A 19,936-nucleotide genomic window follows, 5' to 3' on the forward strand; every position below is an offset into this window, starting at 1 on the left:
ATTACCAGTCTTGTCGCTATTAAGCAGGTGAATTTATCGTCTATATTCGTACAGAAGGTACAAACGGCTTTCAAATGGAATATTTTTTCATCGTACCCTACTTTTCCTATCGTATCGTGATTTTTTGTTTCTTCCCTCGTTCTTCTTCTTCCGCTTCTTTTTCTTCTTCCTTTATGTTCGTTTCCTCGATCGAAGAAAAATTTAGAACCGTAGGAAGGAAAAAGGGAAAAGATATAATTGATCGCGATCGTAATCGTATTCCGGTTAATTCGATGGAACTATCGTAGTTTCAAAGTCCTTTTAGACCACGCGAACGTTTAATGCTCGTCTTAATATATTCAAACGAGTTTTGCCAATTAGCCGGAAGTTGGAAGCTCAACTTGGATCGTGTTTCCTTAGATCTCGTTAAAACGAACTTGACTGGATCAGGAAGGAATAAGGAATAATAAGGAATAATAAGGAATAGTAAGGAAACTGGTATAGCTGGTGGACAGGATCAGGGTTTCCGTCGCTTGAAAAGCGTGGAAAAGTTAAAAGTTAGAATCGTTCTTTAACACGTCTTTGGTAAGAATTTTGTTACTGCGATGTAACTCGATTGGAACGCGTTATAACGAGAGCGCGGATCGTTGCACATTTATAAAATGTTGGAAGGCGTAGTGTAATTGGTGGAAGGCGTAATTTGTAATTTCGATGTATCGCAGTTCTCTGGATAAATAAACGTGACTGAACGTGACAGCGAGATTGAACGATTTTCGACAATGGCGAAGGAAGAACGAGAAATTTACCAGAGGAAGAAGGGAAGCCAACAAGCCAGAAACGCTGACACGATGATTCCCAATGTTCTCGCAGCCTTTCGTTCCCTTCTCATTTTGCTGCTGCTGGTGATCGGTGGATCTTCCTGTTGTGGATCCGGCGACGATTGATCCACAGTTGGCAGCGTGGTCAAACCGGCCGAAATCCCATTGATCTGCAGATGTTTGTTTAAGAGCGCTGCCGCCACTTTGCTCCTGCAACCAAACGTTCCAACTTCATATTTCCGTTGATACGCAAGTCTGGAAAATATAATAAAATAAGGCAACTATGCGTAGCTATTTTAAGCGTTAAAAGTAGTCCCGCTGAATAAAAGTAGACTGCATTTTTAGACTTGTTTCAAGGCTTACTCATATAATCACGATGACATAATATAATCGCTATAGTCCTGATGAAACTTTTCAAACGTTTTATATAACGACGCGTAATATTCGTAATATTCAGAAATGGTTTCCACGTGTGTTCAAACACCTTCGTCATATACCGTACATTGAAAATCTAATTATACGTATTTGCAATTTCCTAACTACGAATATGGTGTTTCGTTTTTAAGGCATTATCTCGGCCGAGCGACTTTCGCCATATTTCGCCTTGTTATTGTTCGCCATATTTCCAGGTAATACGCGTATCTGAAGCTGCCGAGAAGAATAGGCACCGTTATAGCTGATACGAAGCGCGTTCGACTATAGACGTTCCATTGTCACTGACGCGCTTTGTTTCCGCTGCTCCACCGCTACTTTTTCGATCGATCGCGCTTCTTCCTCGATCGATCTTCCTCTAACATTGTAACGCGTTTCGACGATCATTTCCAGGAAAAACGAAAGCTTGTTCGATGCGTGCAAATCTGTCAGGCATTCAAAGTGAAGATTCAAATACTCGCGGTAACTTTCGAAAAAATATTATAAAATTATCGTTTCGTTGTAATTCGATGTCCAGTTCGCTCGTGCGATTATCGATGATTTTCGATAAAACTAAAATCTGTGGAAGATTCGAATATCGCCTGAATATCGCGTCAAAGGAAATCCTGAAAACTTTTATCGTTTCTACACTGAAACTCTAACGTCCGCGAATAAACAAGATCTTTCCTTCGCATCTGCGATCTCGAGGGATCGGATCGGCCGGACACGATAGAACAGCGTTTGCTTTTTGTACAATAAAAGTCGTCCTGATCGATCTGAAAGCCTTTTCGTTCGAGTAACATGGTCGGCGCTCCTTTGAAGTGGAATTAGAAAGCAGCGACGTCAGAGAGGCTGGCTGCAGATTTAATTTTTCCTTTGACCGGCAAAGCACTCGCTATGCCTTGGAAACAGATCTGATTTTGCTCTCCGTAGAAATCCTCGAACATGCAGAGCCAAAGGCGCGTGCAAATCGGGATTGGAATCGGCAAAGAGCCCTCTGTGTCTCCGTCTGAGCTACCGCAGGCCCGTTACTTTAACGTCGCAAACTTTAACGTCGTTAAAGTCGAGGACGAATCTTTCGATCGTATTTCGAGTCGTTCGACTGATGGACTGAAGACAGAACATTAAGACTAAAACGAGTACAATGGTCGATGGTTTAGTTTTCGGATAAAATGTGAATTTGACGTAGAGTGGTGTTGGAACAAGTATTCGAGGGTCAATTAGCGAAAGCTTAGTTACTCTTGCACTGGAAAAGTTTGCGGCGCCAAGGGACAATTTCTAAATCAGGCTAATAAGGTATTATTTTAAGTAATCGGCGTTTTATCGGATAAGAACGCTTCTTAAAGTAAGCTAAGCTTTTTCCTAGCGGATATATTCACGAACGTCTGTTCGAAGAATTCCAAGAATTTCGATAATTTCGACCACTCTCGCTTTGTCATCTTTACGCTTATCATTTATTAAACCGTTCACCACAGCTTGTTTCGAGCAAATTTATTAACATTGTTATTAACATTGTTATTCGTATAAGAGATACTCTTGAACGTCTTGGAAGAATTTTTCGTTCGCGAGTTCTCCTTCGTGCTAGTTTCGATAGCTAATGCCAAAACGATAAAAGTTTCGTTCGCGTACTAAAAATTCAAATAATCGCGATTCGATCGACCGTTCGGCCAACTTCGAAGCATAGTTTTTCCCTCGTTGGAAAGACGTTGGTCGGTCGATGGTTCAGGAATCGCCGGTTAATTCGATACTATTTCTCCGGGTTGAAAGTTTTTCCAATAGCATCTATGGAAAAGGATGTCGCTGGTGAGCCAATCCACGTGGCAAGGGAAATCGGGAAAAGATTCGGACGAGAGACGAAAGTTTCCAATCGAGATCTGAAAGTAATCTTCCAAGATCCTAATAAAAGTTGCCATGATTGCGTTCTCGATGGTTCTTGGCGTTTCATCTCGTTTTTCTTCGTCAAAGGTGACATAACGCAATGAGTTTCACTTTTTTTCTTCCTTCTTTTTCTTTCACGACCTTCTTCTTTTTCCAAGGTACAAGAAACAGTGGAGTAATTAGTTTGCCGGTGAATCGTATCCTGTTTGAAGTGGCAGCATCGCGAATCAAACGTAATAACGACGCTAGTAATTATATCGGGTTAGTAATGTGAAATAGGTCGATCGATATTATTAATCGTTAATTTAACGTTCATTATTTAACGTTAATAGATCTGCAATTAGATTATTCCTCTTTCTTCGTTTGTTATCCATTCGAACCGACAACGTAGACCGCGCGATACGTAATACGGCACGGTATACGTACGTATTATGGATAAAAATAGATAAAAATAGGCCAAAAACCTTTCTCTCTATTTCGTTCGTATTTTATGATTAATTTCATTTTATAACTGAATGAAAATGTAAATATTTGCATTTTTATGGATTTAGCATGATGGAGGAAGTAGGTTCGTTCTTAATTGTATTATTCTCCATTTTTCCCGTAGACAAGGGCTGCCTCCGTCGCCTCGTGGCGGAAATAATCGAGTTACTGCGTTAAAAACGCAAAGTGTTCCACGAAGATTGAGTTTCGAAAAATCGCGTTCTCTTGCATCGTATCGGCATCGTGTCGTGCATCGAGTCTTACCTCGTTTATACGATTTATAGAATAGCCCTGCGTCATAGAAAACCAAGCGTGACTATACGGTGATTGCGATAATCTCAAGCGTGCGTATCATCGTTTCATCGATAGTTGATAGATAGTTGATAGATAGTTGATACCTTATTATCAGGTATTTATGTTAAATTTTAGGATCAAAAGGTCGAGACGAATCTTTTATCGTCGCTTGCGATCAGATACATTTTATCAAGAAAGCAAATCTATAATATCACGAGTGATTCGATGAAAAATATTGAAAGTTTCTTCTCGTTTATACCTAAAATGATTCGACGATCGACGATCTGAAATAGGACAGGAAATGGGAAATAGTTTAATTTACAAATCATGGCCATACTGTCCGACTATAAACTGGCTCGTACTACTTGATGTTTACCCGCCGATCGATCTCTGGTCCATTCTTTGCCCCTCCACTCACGTCGCATAGATATAGCAGCGATCGAATCTTTCGCAAACACTTCTGCCGAATCAATGGCATAAAACGACGATTAAAACTATCTATTTAGGGTTCTAGGTTTCTAAATCGAGGCATTCGTTTAGAAAACAACGCGCAACGACCAAGAAAACGTAAAGATTGTTTCGAGAAAATTGTATTTTAAAACGTTCGAAACTTTTTCCCTCGATTTTATTATTAATTAATTAATTTATTATTATTATTAATATTCGCGTTTATTCAAAACGTTAGAACGCTTAAATATTCTTTAATGCGATCGAAGTAATTGATTTAGACATATCGATGGACATGGGTAAATTTATTTGTGCGAAAATGTAATCGTAGAAAATTATATAACACGCTATTACAAGTAGATAAGATTAATTTTAACGACGCTAGCGTGAGCGTGTTCCGAGGAATAACCACTTTGGTTCTAACGAAGTCAAATTAATGCCTGAATGCATAAATAAAATGTCTGGAGAGCTTACGGTTACCCAGTTCACCGATCCTATCGAAAATTTACAGAATGCGGTGAATTTCCAACGTTATCCGAGAAACCGTTCGAGTGCCGTATATCGACCACTATGCCGGCACAATGCATTTTTACTCAAGTATTCTCGATTATCCTATAAATGCACGGATCCATCCTTTATATAGCGCAACCTTGACTTCGCCGATTATTCGTTATCATACCGAAGAGCTGATATTCATTTTCGAATCGATAACCCACTGTCCTCTCTGTCTCGAGTAAAACGTTAACGACTCGATACGAATTAAAAATACGAGATATTTCGATCGTGCGAAACGAGTAATTATTATATGAAAATTGCACAGTTCACCGATCGATAGAACGCCATGGTTCTTATCCTCTATCTTTTACTTGGGGACTAATTTTTAAAATTCCGTGCTACGACGACAATTCGCTCGAAAGCGAAAAATCTCGATCGAGGTAAAAGGAATCGTTGGAATCTGCGAGCAATTTCTTTGCATTTGTATTAGCATTCTGTGTAATAAATGTCGATACGTTTGGAATTTTACGCCTCCATCGGCCCATATATTTTCCAGAGGAATTTCCAGTTATTCGATTCGATCGGACTTTTCTCCACCTAACCAGCAATTAACTTTATTTTATGGAGTGGATCGTGTAATACCGACGAATCATCCATCGTCCAATTAATAATCATGCCTGCGTGGCATGGGCATTATTTAAGTAAACCGTATAAAGAAGCATGTGTGTTAGTTTATTTAAAGAAGAAAATGCTTTCTCTCGGAATTATTTCGGTACATATTCGATTACCGATATATACCGACATCCATATATACAGGCCGAGATTATTTCCTATTTTATTTCGCACCTTCGAAACGAAGGAATATCGTACCGCGATTGTTGGCTGTAAATTGTAACTTCTTAGCGTTACTTTGGATGACATTTTCTCGGCTCTGTAACCATCGTAAAATACAGTGAAACAAAACGATTCGTTCGTAAATTTGAGCGATGCAGCGACCATAAACGAGATAACTAACTGCGAGATTTGCAGATCGTGGATTAATAAAAATTCTTTAAAGCGTCTTTTCGCGCGATAGGCTAGAAAAATATTTTGCAAGTGACAAGACTTTGACGAAATCTTGGCGACGCGACGACAATATTATTGTACTTTCGTGAAAGAAATAAGATCAAACGACATCGAGAGTCGCTTGAAGATAGAATTTTCGGCCTGCTGAAATGTAACGACGGTTCGCGATCCGGATCAACCCATCGACCATCCTTTTCCTCACGTCCGAGCAAACCGAACGTTGTACCGGCGATTTCGTTTCGTTTTTAACCTTTAAATATTTTGCTCGGAACAACGATACTTTATATAACATAGTAAATGCAGTATTCTTTCGTACGATTATGAAAATTACAAAATTACAAGATTAAGACAGATTATGAAAATGATAACGTGGTTACCATTAATATATCGGCAATGGTAATGGCAATGTCGCTGGTTTTTCAAGATTTTCTCTGAAAAGAAACGGGTGCCGATCGATATTCGTGGAGGACAAAAATAAAGACGATAGCAGTCCCTTGTATCAGGAAAGCCAAGAGGAAAAAGAGGATAGAATCGTTTGCCTCGAGACAAGTACTCTTGAACTTTTCAAGTCAAACAAGTTACCTGGTGAATTTTTGATGCTCGCTATGGTAAAACTCGCTAAATTACCGGCGAAACTTTTCAAACTAATTCCATCAACGTTACGAATCGCTACGAGTTGCTGCTTCTCTGCATTAATCGAAATTAATTAACAAGTCAAGCAGAAACGTTGAATTCTTTGAGCAAACTTTTTCTCATACTTTACGCGCCACCATTGCAGTCTTAACCTTGTTTCGAATTTAACCCCTAACCCCAATTTCTTCGTTCTTGTTAATTCCATCGTAATAGGCTGTATAAATATTATATATATATATATGTCGGAGATGAAAGAACACCGGAACCTTCCCTTTGGAACTTGGGGAAGACCCCTAGTATTGTAATTTAGATTTCACCATAGCCGTATTAAGAAACTGTTGTCATTCGATCCGACTGTATTTATTTGAGATTTATGATAGTGAGCTCGGGCTCGAGGCGACAATCAGTCGCCGAACGTAGCCGCGGTCAAAGGGATGAACGTTTTGTCTAACAAAGGCATGAAGTAATTCTATAGCTCTCCTTAAAAGAAATACTTGGGACGGGGCACGACGGTAAACATTTCAACGATTTCTGTCCCGTGGCTCGCCACACGCAGACTTTGTCCTTCGGGTAAGACGATTGCCAGATGCCAACGCATCTTCACAGTATATGTTTAGCTGGGCGAGGACCCGCTACGAATATTAAATTTCAATTACACAAAGTCTCTCAAATAGACAAATGGCCCTTGCCCCAACTACGGGAAGATAAGAGAAATCTATCCTTCCACGAACGACGCTTCTCGCTAGCAACTTTCCCCAAGGACAGCTAATATCTTTCTCTAACCACCAACATGGAAATTGACCAATTAACAGCAACGTCAATTTCCCTCACCCTTCGAGCGAAGACTTTTCTCCGCGTATCCGGTGATCTCGTGCCCTTAGGCACACCCATCATAGTTTTCTTCGACAGCATCACCGCGACGGAGAGACTCTCTCCGGTACGATCTCGACGACGATTCAAGTAACTCTCGGATACGTAGTGATTGCCCCACGCATTAACATTGAGTACAACTTAGACGCTAAAGAAGAGTAGAGTTCGTCATCCCGTTGACCGTGGATTCGTTATTGAGCCTAGGATCATTGTCATTAGCTTCTCGAGTGTCAATTTATCGCGATTACTTGTCCAATTCCAACATGGTCATGTTTGCACTAGTAAATATCTCCTCTATTGCATAGTGATCACGTCTAGTGTCAATAGGGATTCGTTTACGCCCTTAACCCTAACTCTAATCGTAACGCCAACCCGACATATATATATATATTTGTTCCCGATGTATCGACCTGCATTCGTTACCTATAATTCTTATTTTTTATTTAGCCATATTCTTATTTAATGTCGTGTATTAGTCCACGTTGGTTTTAGGTATATGCACGCATTGATGGAATGGAAGCAAAAGTTCCAACGACCTTCGCCTTGACGTACGTTGTCAAGGATACTCTGCTGAGCAATCTTCGGAACGTTTCAGCCTTTATATAGTAGGTATAGTATCCTTATTGCTTGCAAAAGAATATCGGCAAAATTACGTCGGTTACGTCGGTTTAATTAGATTTACGTAAAAATAATAATTCGCGATAAATATCCGCGGTCTACCGATTGCCAAAAAGCGGGTACGCTCGACATTTTTAAGGGCAGTTCGATTAGCGTTCTACGCGTAAGCTTCGATGAATTTTCGTAGCAGGGTCGATCGATAGCCAAGAGGGAAAAGTTTCCAAGTCGGTCGAGCACGTTGCCTGGAAGCTTTCAAACGGTTGGTACTTTCAAACTCAATTAGCACCTCGGCTACGAAAGATCCGCAGGGCTTTGGTAGCTCTCGTAAAGTCCGACCGATTATACTTTACATCGTAGCATGGAGTTGTGTCGATTCGAAATTTTGATAAGAAAAGATTGACTTTTCGAATTTTTCAAACGAAAGCTAGATGCTGTAATCGGCAAGTTCGGAGTTTCGAAACTTCGAAGATAGACCTAACCTTTTTCCCCGATTAGCAAAAGACCTAATTTTTCGATGTTTTTCCTTCGTATCGAATAAATTTTTATCGCTATCGTCGCTACATGCTACTCTAATCTATAATATAATTACAAATAATGACGAAACATAACGTTTCAAAAATTCGATATATTCACGGTGTAAATAGTAAAATTAAAATTTCCAAAGTGTCACGCTTGAAACGCGATATTCACAAATCTTACGATGTCTGTATTTTACGATATACCAAGTTTATAGATAGACTTATCTATGCGTCACACATGCTTTCGGACGATGGGCAACCGTAGATAGAAACATAAAAAATCCAACAGAAATCTGCCGCGGACTTTCTCTTTACGCAACGTATCCTGCGACGTTGCCTCGTTTCCCTGCAGAATGTTGCGAGCAAAGCACCTTCCGTTCCAACAGACAATCTCGTAAATTCGAAATAATTGTCCTATCCCTAGCAACGAGTAGGGGTTTCACGACGTGTCAATTATACCGGTAGAAATGTACCGTCACTCTATATTTTCTCCGATCCAACGACATTCTTATCGTCCGAAGAAATTCTCTTATACTTATACTCGGAGGAAATTGGTCGGTATAAAGTCCATTTTAACACTTTCGATTACTCGTATGGGTATTATACGATATTTTTACGATATATAGTCGCGATATAGAAAAATATACGCTTGAAAGAAACAATTTGCAAATATCTCCGAGTTGATCGACGTCGCAACGGATTCCCAATGGACTGGGAAAGTACAGCCAGCGACCGATCCATCGCCGATCGATCGATACTCGAGCGTTACGGAAACGCAATTTATTCGATCTGCGAGTCTCTGCTGCATACGTCTTTGCAAACTGAAACGATCATCGATCGACCAGTACCTATCAACGATCCAATGCCTCGGTCGTCTCCCCATATTCGGAGGCAATAGAGGCAGTGGAGGCAGTGGAGGCAGTGAAGGCAGTGAAGGAAAAGGCAGAGAAACGAGAGCAACGAAGTAAGTAATAATCCTTTGGATCGAGGCCACAATTGGATAGCCAAAGTTGAATTTCAACCGGTAAAAGAGCGGCTCCGACATTCGGTCGGCTTAAGAATATAGCCCACTAGGGTAATTGCGTTGAATACCAGGTTTTCCTGCTTCTGATTAGTATCCTGAAGTAACGGTAATAAAAGCATCCTTTTTGACAAGGCTTTCCAAGTTTCCATTTACTTTCCGCTTTCTTTTAGTCGAATATTCGCGATAGAAGCTCTATGAAATTTTCCAATGTCGTTAAAACTAATATTCGATACGAACTCTCAGTCGCGTATACGTAAACAGGTTTTTAAGTTTGAATCTTTTCCTATTGCGATTTCTTTTATTATCGTTGCGTGTACATTAATGGTAGGATCTGTTTGAAATTGTGCAGAATTGTTCGACTATATGCACTCGATAGGATCTATGTATCCGATAGGATCGCATCTATTTTTTCATTCGTAAGATTCTAATGACGGACGTTAAGTTATAAGATAACGTAAAAAAATAGAAATTTCGATATATGCGACTTTATCCTTGATTCTCTATGAAATTCTTTCTTTCGCTTGCGGAAGAAATTTGATACACTTGTATATATAATATAAGTTTGACGTACCATAGCGTAACAGAGAAACACTACGTCGTGACAGGCATACGTTTCTGAACGTTGAATACAATTTTCTGGTCGGATAGAAAATAAATTCGGTCGATTCGTCCGACCAGAAGTTGCATTAATTTCAGCTCTTTCATGCTAATAAGTTATGGTGACTTGCAAATCCACGATATAATTCGTTATCCATTTGTTGTTACACGCGCATAAAAATCGAAGAATATTCAACTCGAGTCCTTTTCACTGTACTTTCCCTTTTTCCCCAAACACTGTTACGTTCTAAAACATAAATTTTCTACTCTATTCGCAGACTGATTCGATTCGAACGGCCGTTCCATTATACTCGTTCTGTGCGAACCCTTGTCCCTTGTCATATACGCATCTCATAGGAATTTGAAACTAATAATAATGTAATAAGATCGCGAAATACGAATCTTCGTTACGTTGTTCGCATCGAATCGAACCTCTGTCCTGTTATGTCCATCCTCCGTAAACATAGCCGTCACCGTTAAAAAACAGGCATTTCATTTTTCCATAGGTAATCCAATACGAGCCAGAAAGAAAGAAACAAACCGCTTTGCGATGAATTCTTTTGTGTAAGACGGCGTCGAAGCGTCTTCCTGTTTCGCGACGGGGATCGCGAATCGTCGGTCACTGTACCGGACAAAAGTATTACGATCAAGGTCGGATCTTCCCCGGTGTTCGTTATCGTTTTAGCCCAGCTATCGAGAAAGAAATCGAATTGCATTTTTATTACGGATTAAATCCTCCTCCCCCTTCCGTCGACGTTGTTACGAGCGTTTGGACGCGTGCACACTGCACACGCTCGATCAGTTCGATACCAGCGGAACTGTGCTTATCTAAAAAAACTCGTTATTTGGTCGTCGATGCTCCGGGGAAATAGCATCGAGCCCGATGAATCGTGCAAGATGCTGGTACCGAACGGAGGATTAAACGGCTTTCCATTAACTCGTCGAAGGATCGCATTGATTTTGCCAGGAATTTCTCAGCAATATCGTCGAGCTTGTTCGGAAAATATCCGGCCGAGGACGTTTCTAAAGTTTAAGGCAGAAACTAAACTTTCGAGTAAACTGAGAATATTTAAATTGATGAAATTATTTTTTTTTTTCTTTGGTTTATTCCAAATAATAAGATTCGAATCAAACGGAACATCCACCATATTACATTCATTTTGTTCCAACGCTCTTATCCACTCGCAACGCGTACACGCTATTCGTACCAACAGGCGTTCCCCAATTTTCGTCCGAATATCTCACAGTTAGGTGTTACGATAACAACCGGTCAAAGGGGCAACGAGCTAAACAACGACAACGACGTCGATACAAGGGCTGATAAAGCGAGCATTAGGGAGAGAGAGAGAGAGAGAAATTAAGGTACTCCTTGGAAACTATTTGACAAGCATCGTGCTTTGTTCGGCGACGACCTCTGTTTACCGAGTCGGGTCTCGCAATAGCGACTTTTAATTAACCTACATATCAGTGCCGCTCGTTATTCTCGTGCGTGAAAAAGCTCGCGTCTCTCTCTCTCTCTCTCTCTCTCTCTCTCTTTCTCTGCCTAGAGTTCTTCGCGTCGAATCGTTTTTGCAGCCTCCGTTATGATTCTGAATCGGTGTTCCTCGACGGTGTTTGACCCTTGAAACTCGCTGACCGTTTCCATTCTTTTCTACAAAGACCAAGAAGTTCTAGAATCCTCGTTGAATTGAAATTTCGCTCGGTGTGTAAACTATCCGAGTTGACTACGGACTGTTATTTATATATGTTTGTCCTTAGAATGTCGAACGTAGTTTTTAGTTTTTAGTAGATTAAGTTTCCTCGAGCGTGTGCAGAGTTTCGTGAAAATTAGAAGAACGACAAGACGCGTCTCTCGCGAACGTCGCAAGAACGTGAAAGTACGTCAGCGGAATATCGTTGGAACGAGTAACGGATTCGACGATTCCTCGTTGTTCGATTTGCCAGCGGCCTTCCTTGGTTATCGAAGCGATTCCTTCGCAAGGTAAATATTCTCACTAGCGCCGGTGCGAATTGCTCGTTGAAGTTTCATCGAGGTCGTGAGACTGGAAAACGGAAACGGTGGCGGAGCTTGAACGACCAAAGGACGGTGAATCCAGCATCTGCGAGTCTATCGCTTTCAGAGTTTCGAGCTGTTTCGTTCGCCGAGTGGGAAAACTTTTGGTCGAATCGTTCGTTCGAACGTGATTCTTTGAAACGTCGAAGAGCGAATATAATAGCGGCGTAGCGTCGTGTTCGCGTATCTCGATCTCATTTAAGAGACGAACAGATTCGTGGGAAGAAACTTGGCATAAAAAATTGCTATACGCTTTTACTCGAGGTAGAATAGATGGAAGTAGATGGAAGAAATATGGAAAAATCGTTTTAAAAGTGGTGCGCGAACACGTTTCGAGCGTTGCAGCGATATCGCGGATGGACGGCTGGGGCGCGATCGTTGCCACCATCGAGAGCGCAATTACTCGCGTGTAACGCCGTTGATAACAAAGACCACCATATAGTTGCCCGATATATTTATCCCACTATCGACTATTTTCGCGTGCTTCGTTCACGCCGATTCGCTAAACTTTCTGACCGATGGAAACGATCGATTCGCAAAACAGTTTACCGACACCTTGTAAACTCACTTGCTTCGAAAGAAGGTCGAATTATCTCGCAAAGTCTTTTCTTTCTTTTAGAAATTTCATTGCAAAAATACTATATTATTTGTATGTCGATTATAAATATGTTTACTTTAGACGATAGACAAATAAAACTCTTTTAAATTGTTTGCTTCTATGGGACGTTTTCGAGGAATTTCAAAGCCTTACAGCATATAAAGTGTATCTAACGCGATACTCTATTAAACTAATCGACTAAATGTCAGTGGAACTGTGGAATATGGAAGAAGCACCGACGACACGAACCAATGTTTGAAACGATATTCCGACTCGTGGGACCAATAAGTAGATACGAATAGCGCTTGGTCAGACCATTCCATTCAGGTAGATTACACGAGCGAAGATAGTGCCTAGTGGAACGATCGTACCGAAGCAGTATCTGATAAAGCAGGTAAAGTAAAATGGAATAATAGCTGTGTTAGATTGGAAGTAGAAACGCGGGCTGGGATTTGCATAATGAAGTCGTTGTAGACTGTGTCCCGAAAGATAATGCAGTATTTCTGTTTCCTTGATTTACGAATTGCCAAGTGGAAAAGACCTAAAAGATCGTAGCGTGGAATACATTTCAAAGTGTAAATATACCGACTCGCCTTTATTATACTCGATTTCGTAATACGATATGGAAATGAGAAACTGTGTTAAACTTCCTTTAAAGTCACGATTCTTCCGAAGAATAACGTTTACCTTATAGGGAAGAGATGTCATTTCTGCTTAAAAGACAAGAATCGGGTTTTTCGTGGAGAGAGATTTCCTTCCGAGGGAATAAGTAACGTCGATTTATTGTAATTTTACTTTTTTTTAAAGAACGTACGTATAAAACGTGGTTAACGTAAACGTCGTCGTGCTATATCACGCTCGTCGTTAACCCACATTGCACATTTTTTAAGCAAGTAGCAAAAAATTGTGCCGTTAACGGATTTGATCGATATCAATGAACCGACGTACATTTTTCAACGACACTTTCATTTCTTCATCCCCGATGAAATTATTTTTCTTATGCTCGATGCTTGACTTTTACCTCGAAATAATCGGACACGAAAAGACAGAGAAGAAAATATCATTTGATCGAAGAAACGAACAGATTCTCGTTCACCGACATTTGAAATTTATACCGCAAAACTCTCCTCGGTTTGAGTTATCACCTATGTTAGGAGATTGCCGCCACGATTCGAGTTTTCGGCATAAGATAGACGTACGTGATATACGCGATGAAAATCGACGAGAGACTGCACGATGATTGCGATTGGGGTTAGGTATAGCGAGAGCAATGGCTGAAACTTTATGACAAAATAAATAAATGACTTGTCCTTTTTGAAGGTGAGAACGAGTGGGGTCCGGTTTGCCGAGAGACAAAGTTTGGTGTCGATTACTAGTCACGCCACGTTCGCAGGCTGTGAAAGGCGAAGGTAGCCTCGTTCGAGGGTAACGTTAATCTTCGCTGGCGATGTTACTCGTCAAAGTAATAACGAGTACGCGTTACCGAAACTCGAGCAGCTGCACGCTGAACCTTCATAACGATTATGTTGATAATTTTCGCTGGAATCAGGACTCGTGTATCGCGAAAGAGGATATCGGTCCGTCCACGTTCGCCTCTTTCCACTAACCTATTAATTATCGCCTTTATATGAAAATTGATCATTTCTTACGACGATGAAATTATTAACAGTTATTACTATTTAAAACTATGCATATCGAACAACTTTTTATTTATATAATACATTTTTTTCGACATATCACGTTCGTACGTTTGAAATTTAAAGATACAAAAATACACGGGAATCGAAGTAAACGAGGTAATTCACGCGATCATTGCGATGTAACGAGCGAATAAATTGCCACCATACGAATCGAATAAATAAATAGATGTAAATTAATAGCAAGTACAAAAATGAATTCCAATATCTTGTAACACATCAATAAGAAAGACAGGAAATGGATAAATCGCGAACGAAATCGCGAAATCGCGTTCGTTATTGGAAGAAAAAATTCATTTCAATTCAATCGTCGATATCGAATGATCTATCAAAACCACGATTCCCACTATATCATAGTTCACGTCCTGTCAATACGAGATGGCATCGAATTGAAAATTCAAAATTGCATAATAATCTGGGCATTGACGTAACGACTATCGAGAGGCGATATATCGAAAATAATAAATATTTCGAAATGAATTCGATCGCTGCATGTTTTTTTCGCTAACTAAAGCTAACTAAAGCCAACTAAAGGCAACTAAAGCCAACTAAAGCCAACTAAATCCAACTAAAGCTAACTAGAACTAACTAGAGCTAACTAAAGCCAAGTAAAGTTAACTAGAGCTAAAGATATTTCATTTGTTTAGAAAAACTTGCTCTACAAAATGTTTTGCAAAATTAAGAAATGCCCCTATTATTAACATTTAAGGAAAGAGATGCATGTCTCACGATCTAAACTGACGCGACGATACGTTTTAAAACTACTTTTGCAAGGACTGCAGGATTATTACGATTTTTGTTTGTATTGGCAATCGAAGACATATCTTCGATCTTTTAACGGAAATAAAAATGTACTACATAATAGCCTTAAGATGTTAGTTAAGAAATTTTTATTCAAAAGTTCGTACATCACTGTGACGTAAGGAAAGGTTGGTTTCAGTGTCTGCGCTGGTAATCCTCGGCCACGTGCGAAAGTTCAACGATTAATGGAGATGTGTCAACCGGGAAATTGCGTAACGAGTTTCCGTCGGCCGATAGTCTTGAAACGAGATCGATCATCGAGCTGATAATGCGCTATTTTGATTTTAACAGGATAAAAAACGTTCTTCCGCTGGAAGAATTTTTACAAGAGTACAGAGGCTAACCGATTAACTCCGCGCTTTTCAAATAATTCGATATATTCTAAATTCGAAACTCGAATACCGTGCTGTGTCTAGAAATTATTATTCAATTTTTATGTTATCTGTGTACGTATATATAGTTATAATTTTGAAAAAATTTATTAAAATACAATGCCCCGTCCCTAGATAAGCGTATATGTAACACGGAGCGTACGAGGATTAGAAACAGCTTGCGCTATTTATATTTTCCTCTCGATAATTATTCTAGATCTATAAACGTAAAAGAGGAATCGGATAAATTCTAAATTGAAAGCTGTAGGTTCGCCGCATCGCCCGATCGAGAGTTGCCATTTTAACGAAACGCAATGACGAACGAGAGTGAGAAGAAAATCCTTTCGAGGCGATTTGAACTTTCGTTCGTCGAGATTGTACGATTAATATCGTGGATTGGGCGACAGCGACCATGTCTTCTTTCCACTGTGTTAATTCTTTGATCCACTTGAATCGCAGTTTCTAAAACAGCAGATGGTCGATGGTGTGTAGAAACCTTGTAAGAGGATCGAATCCTTATATAGAGAGCAAACTGTGCATACGTAAATGACGAGTGAGTTCTAGAAGCTTGAATTCGTCTCACGATTTCGTACGAATTGCGCTTTCTCGGTTCGTTTATCCCAAGTATTCGAACGAGGGAGAAACACGGTTTTCTTTAAATCGCTTGCCGACAAGATCGTCCGACTTCGTTTTACCTCCTTTGCTATATCCCATTCTAGAAGAACGTCCTAGTAAGTTATTGCCTGCTAGATTGCCAGTATTTACGCAAATTCACGAAATTATTCGCACTTTTCTGGATCGAGAACTATTTGATAGTACTGGATATTATTATGCAACAACTACCGTAGATATTTTATATACATATTTGGTCGAATATTACGTACATTCTATGCACATTCGAATTATATCAGTCTGGTCTGCACGATCTTTCGGGCACTGTCGATAGTCGAACAGAGAAATATTTCGTTTTAACAAACAAGCAACAAACATTTCTACAACAAAGATTAGTCAAAGACATTCTCGTGCAAGTTTTCAACTTTCTCGAGAATGAAACACGCAGAGTGATCTCGTTGCTGCCGATTTCCATCTTGGAGTTTGATTTTCAGTCTCAGAGTCTTATTGGCTTCGCTTGTATTCGATTACTTCGATTTCACGAATTTAGATTCACCCGGTGTGTAAGTATACGGCTAAATTAACGTATAAAATAATTTGTCGTTGTATTTAAACAAATTGCGAAAATCTAATACGATTCTCTCTCGGAAATTCAACTTACAGTAGTGTAGGATGAATTGTTATCTTAATTGTCAACGTCTGGCGTGTGATTTCGTTTTGATCAACGAATCAGCGCTCACCGTCAACCACGTTGGTCAGAAATAAATATTGCCAGTCTAAAAGGTAATAACCGCTTACGGGAATTCCATAGCTAGGATAGCAAGCACATCAGCTTTTCCTGTTTGCACATCCTCCGCATCGCGTAATTACATTTACACGAGCGGAAATGGGGAACTGGGGCGCGACAACAAAATTGTCCCGAAAATATGCCGGAGGAAACGCGGTTACGACCGGGCCGTAGCGAAATTCTCGAGTTAATAATTAACGTTCATTCGCAACGACTAATTGCTTGCCGATGAGTAAAAACGCAAAGGTAGCAATTGTATATATATATATATATATATATATACACAATAAGGAATAAATTCCACGTACTCCCTCCATCTCTCTCTCTCTCTGTTTCTCTCTGAAAGTTTATACCTGTAACTTCCCTGCAACTTCGAGTAAAAGCTGTAAAAACTGCATTGGGAGAAAGCGAAAGCGAAAGACTGGAGAGGAAGGAAACTCGCTAAAGGACCGGAGCAGCGATATTTCGCTAAACGTCTAGTGAAGTCGGTAGTGGAGCATTTTTCAATCTTAGAGTTTTAATGAACACGAAACTTTGTTCCCCCGAAGGTTGTAAATTTTCGCATAATTGGTAGAATTGAGCACGATAGCGTGGTAAACCTTGCCAAAGGTCTGACCGTGGCCGCTTCCTCCGCTATGTAAACGCTCCATTATGTGCAATCGCATGACACGAAAGTATAGCTAATGGAGAGCGCGTTGTAACGACGCGTTAAGCTTTAATCGATAAACAAATATGGGAGAGAGGGAGAGACGATCGAAGTATGTGAAAGCCAGGTATACTAGATAAGCAATTACCTTTCACCTGACAACGTGTCGGACGGATTAATCGAGCGGGGCGACGGTGAATTCTTGCGGAAAATTTCCGCAATATCCGGATCATGACCATTATTAATTTCGTTAACGGGCATAATCGCGAAACTACGCTGTCGAGATCGTTTTAAAGTTGTAACGGGATCGAATTGCTTCGAGGCAAGTAATAGTTGCATTTTTCCTCCCTCTGCGTTATTCCTATTATGCCAGCTATTTCTTCTTATTAATTGGTCGTTTTATTTTTTATTCTTTAGATCGTATTTTTTTTAGATATTAAACGCAATACGATCCTGTCGTATTTCATCATCCTGCGCGTTTCGATATTTTATTTCGGTCAAGCAATTACCTCTCGAAGCACGTCTGCTCGGATCTCTTCTCCTCTTTACGACTTGAAATAAATAGTTAAGTGACCGCCATTTTCGCAAGTTTACGGTTGACCGACTCTCTTCTACTCTTATATTTCTACAGGTTTTTCGATCGTCGAACAGCCGAAACGCGTTTTTCTTCTTACAGTCTGATCGATAAGGGTAAAACGAAGCTACCCCCGTGTTATCCGACTGGCTCTATCTAATTCGCTTTTGCCGATCGTTCGCGCGTATCCCGTTTGATGAAAAAGGGAAAAAGCAAGAGAAAAGCAGAAATCCGTTTGTTCCATTAGAAGCCAAAAACTCGCGATGAATAAATTCCATGATGCTCGAATACACGCTGTACGAACGTCTAACGTTCGGCACTGAAAAATGTTTAAAACTTGATCGTTTCGCGTCTCTTTCGAATACTCTCTTTTTACGTTATAACGGCAGACTATTCTCTTAATTACGAACGAATCGTTTCTAAATCGTCCATCTATGAAAGTGAGAAACAAAGGATATAACAATCATATATCAAAGATACTGTTGTTAATTTCGCTTCAGGAAACTCGGTGGCAATTTTCATCTTCGCACTGAAGCATTCTCTGCGATCTAGTATGAAAACTCTTGCAATTGGAAAATTTCTTTCGTGAGAATGCTATTTAAAGTTCGTTGAAACTGCAGAGTTTATAGACGGCGATTAAACCGCGATGCATCGTAAGAACGATAAATAGATAACAAAATTTACTTCAACTTGAAATCGATCATAAAAAACTCGTAGAGATTGTTCGTTAAACAAGAAATCGTTATTGTTTTTACAAATCGATACAGAACGCACATTGACACAGCGAAACTTGAAACTTACGTGCTATACGTATTCGCAACTTCAACGAATCTCCTCGTATTATCTTAAATCAAGAGTGACTTCCTCTATCAACAGCTTATGTCGCTCTATATGTCGTCTATATCTGTATCGCGGCATTTCTGAAAAATTGTGTGTTATCCATCGTCCGTGGTAGCATGACGTGTAATCGTTAATTGGGACAAAGTTAATCGGTTGAAAAATGGTGTTTTTCCGTTTCGATCGCTAAATCGCACAATTACGAATAATATTTATCGATATTACTCGATAAATTAGGCAAAAGGTAGATTAAATTGAACCGAAACTCGCAGTTGTAGCGTATTAAACGGCCAAAAGAAATAACCAAAAGGAATATCTTCAGCAAACGAGATATACGAGTCCTGATGAACTATGAACGAAACGAACGCGCAACAAACAGATCGGTATTTGCCGATGTCGAACCGACCAATCTACGCCGAGAGCGTGCAAATTTCACTGTACAAACTATGCCCTGGCTCGCCGTTCTCGCTATCTTCGTTCTCCGATACACGGACTCGGATCGTCGTTCGAATTTTTGGCGAATCGCCAACCGAATCCTACTGCCGCTTTGCAAATCAAACGCAAACTGTTGCATCGTTTCGCGAAAAGACATCCTGGAAATTGAGTCGAGCATTTATTGATCGGGAAGATGGTAGTTTCTTCCTTTCCTTTCTTCTTTCTTCTTCATTTTTTGTTCGAAACGAGTTTCAAGCAAGGAGAGTGTCAACTAATTATCTCACCGAAGTGACAAGGTACGAATCTTCTTTAAAATGAATAGTTCTCTTTGTGCCATTACCGATGCTTATGATTCGCGACTCGTCGCTGTTTCCGCTACTATTAAATTGCCCTCT

At 40.0% G+C, this 19,936-nt stretch overlaps 1 protein-coding gene across 3 annotated transcripts in view; it reads right to left on the bottom strand.

Moving 5' to 3' along the window:
- Positions 1 to 19,936, bottom strand: part of LOC100645563 (octopamine receptor beta-1R) — a 56,602-nt gene that overhangs the window by 14,878 nt on the left and 21,788 nt on the right. The window contains exon 3 of one of the 3 annotated variants that reach the window (XM_048408013.1): positions 786 to 1,052. The exons of 1 other annotated variant lie outside the window; for it this stretch is intronic. In XM_048408013.1, the coding sequence (XP_048263970.1) occupies positions 786 to 1,052 (267 nt within the window). The remainder of the gene's footprint in view (positions 1 to 785; positions 1,053 to 19,936) is intronic. One more of the 3 variants, XM_012310827.3, reaches the window with a different exon arrangement.

This window comes from Bombus terrestris, chromosome 8, assembly GCF_910591885.1.
Source record: "Bombus terrestris chromosome 8, iyBomTerr1.2, whole genome shotgun sequence".
In the NCBI taxonomy this organism is placed as follows: domain Eukaryota; kingdom Metazoa; phylum Arthropoda; class Insecta; order Hymenoptera; family Apidae; genus Bombus; species Bombus terrestris.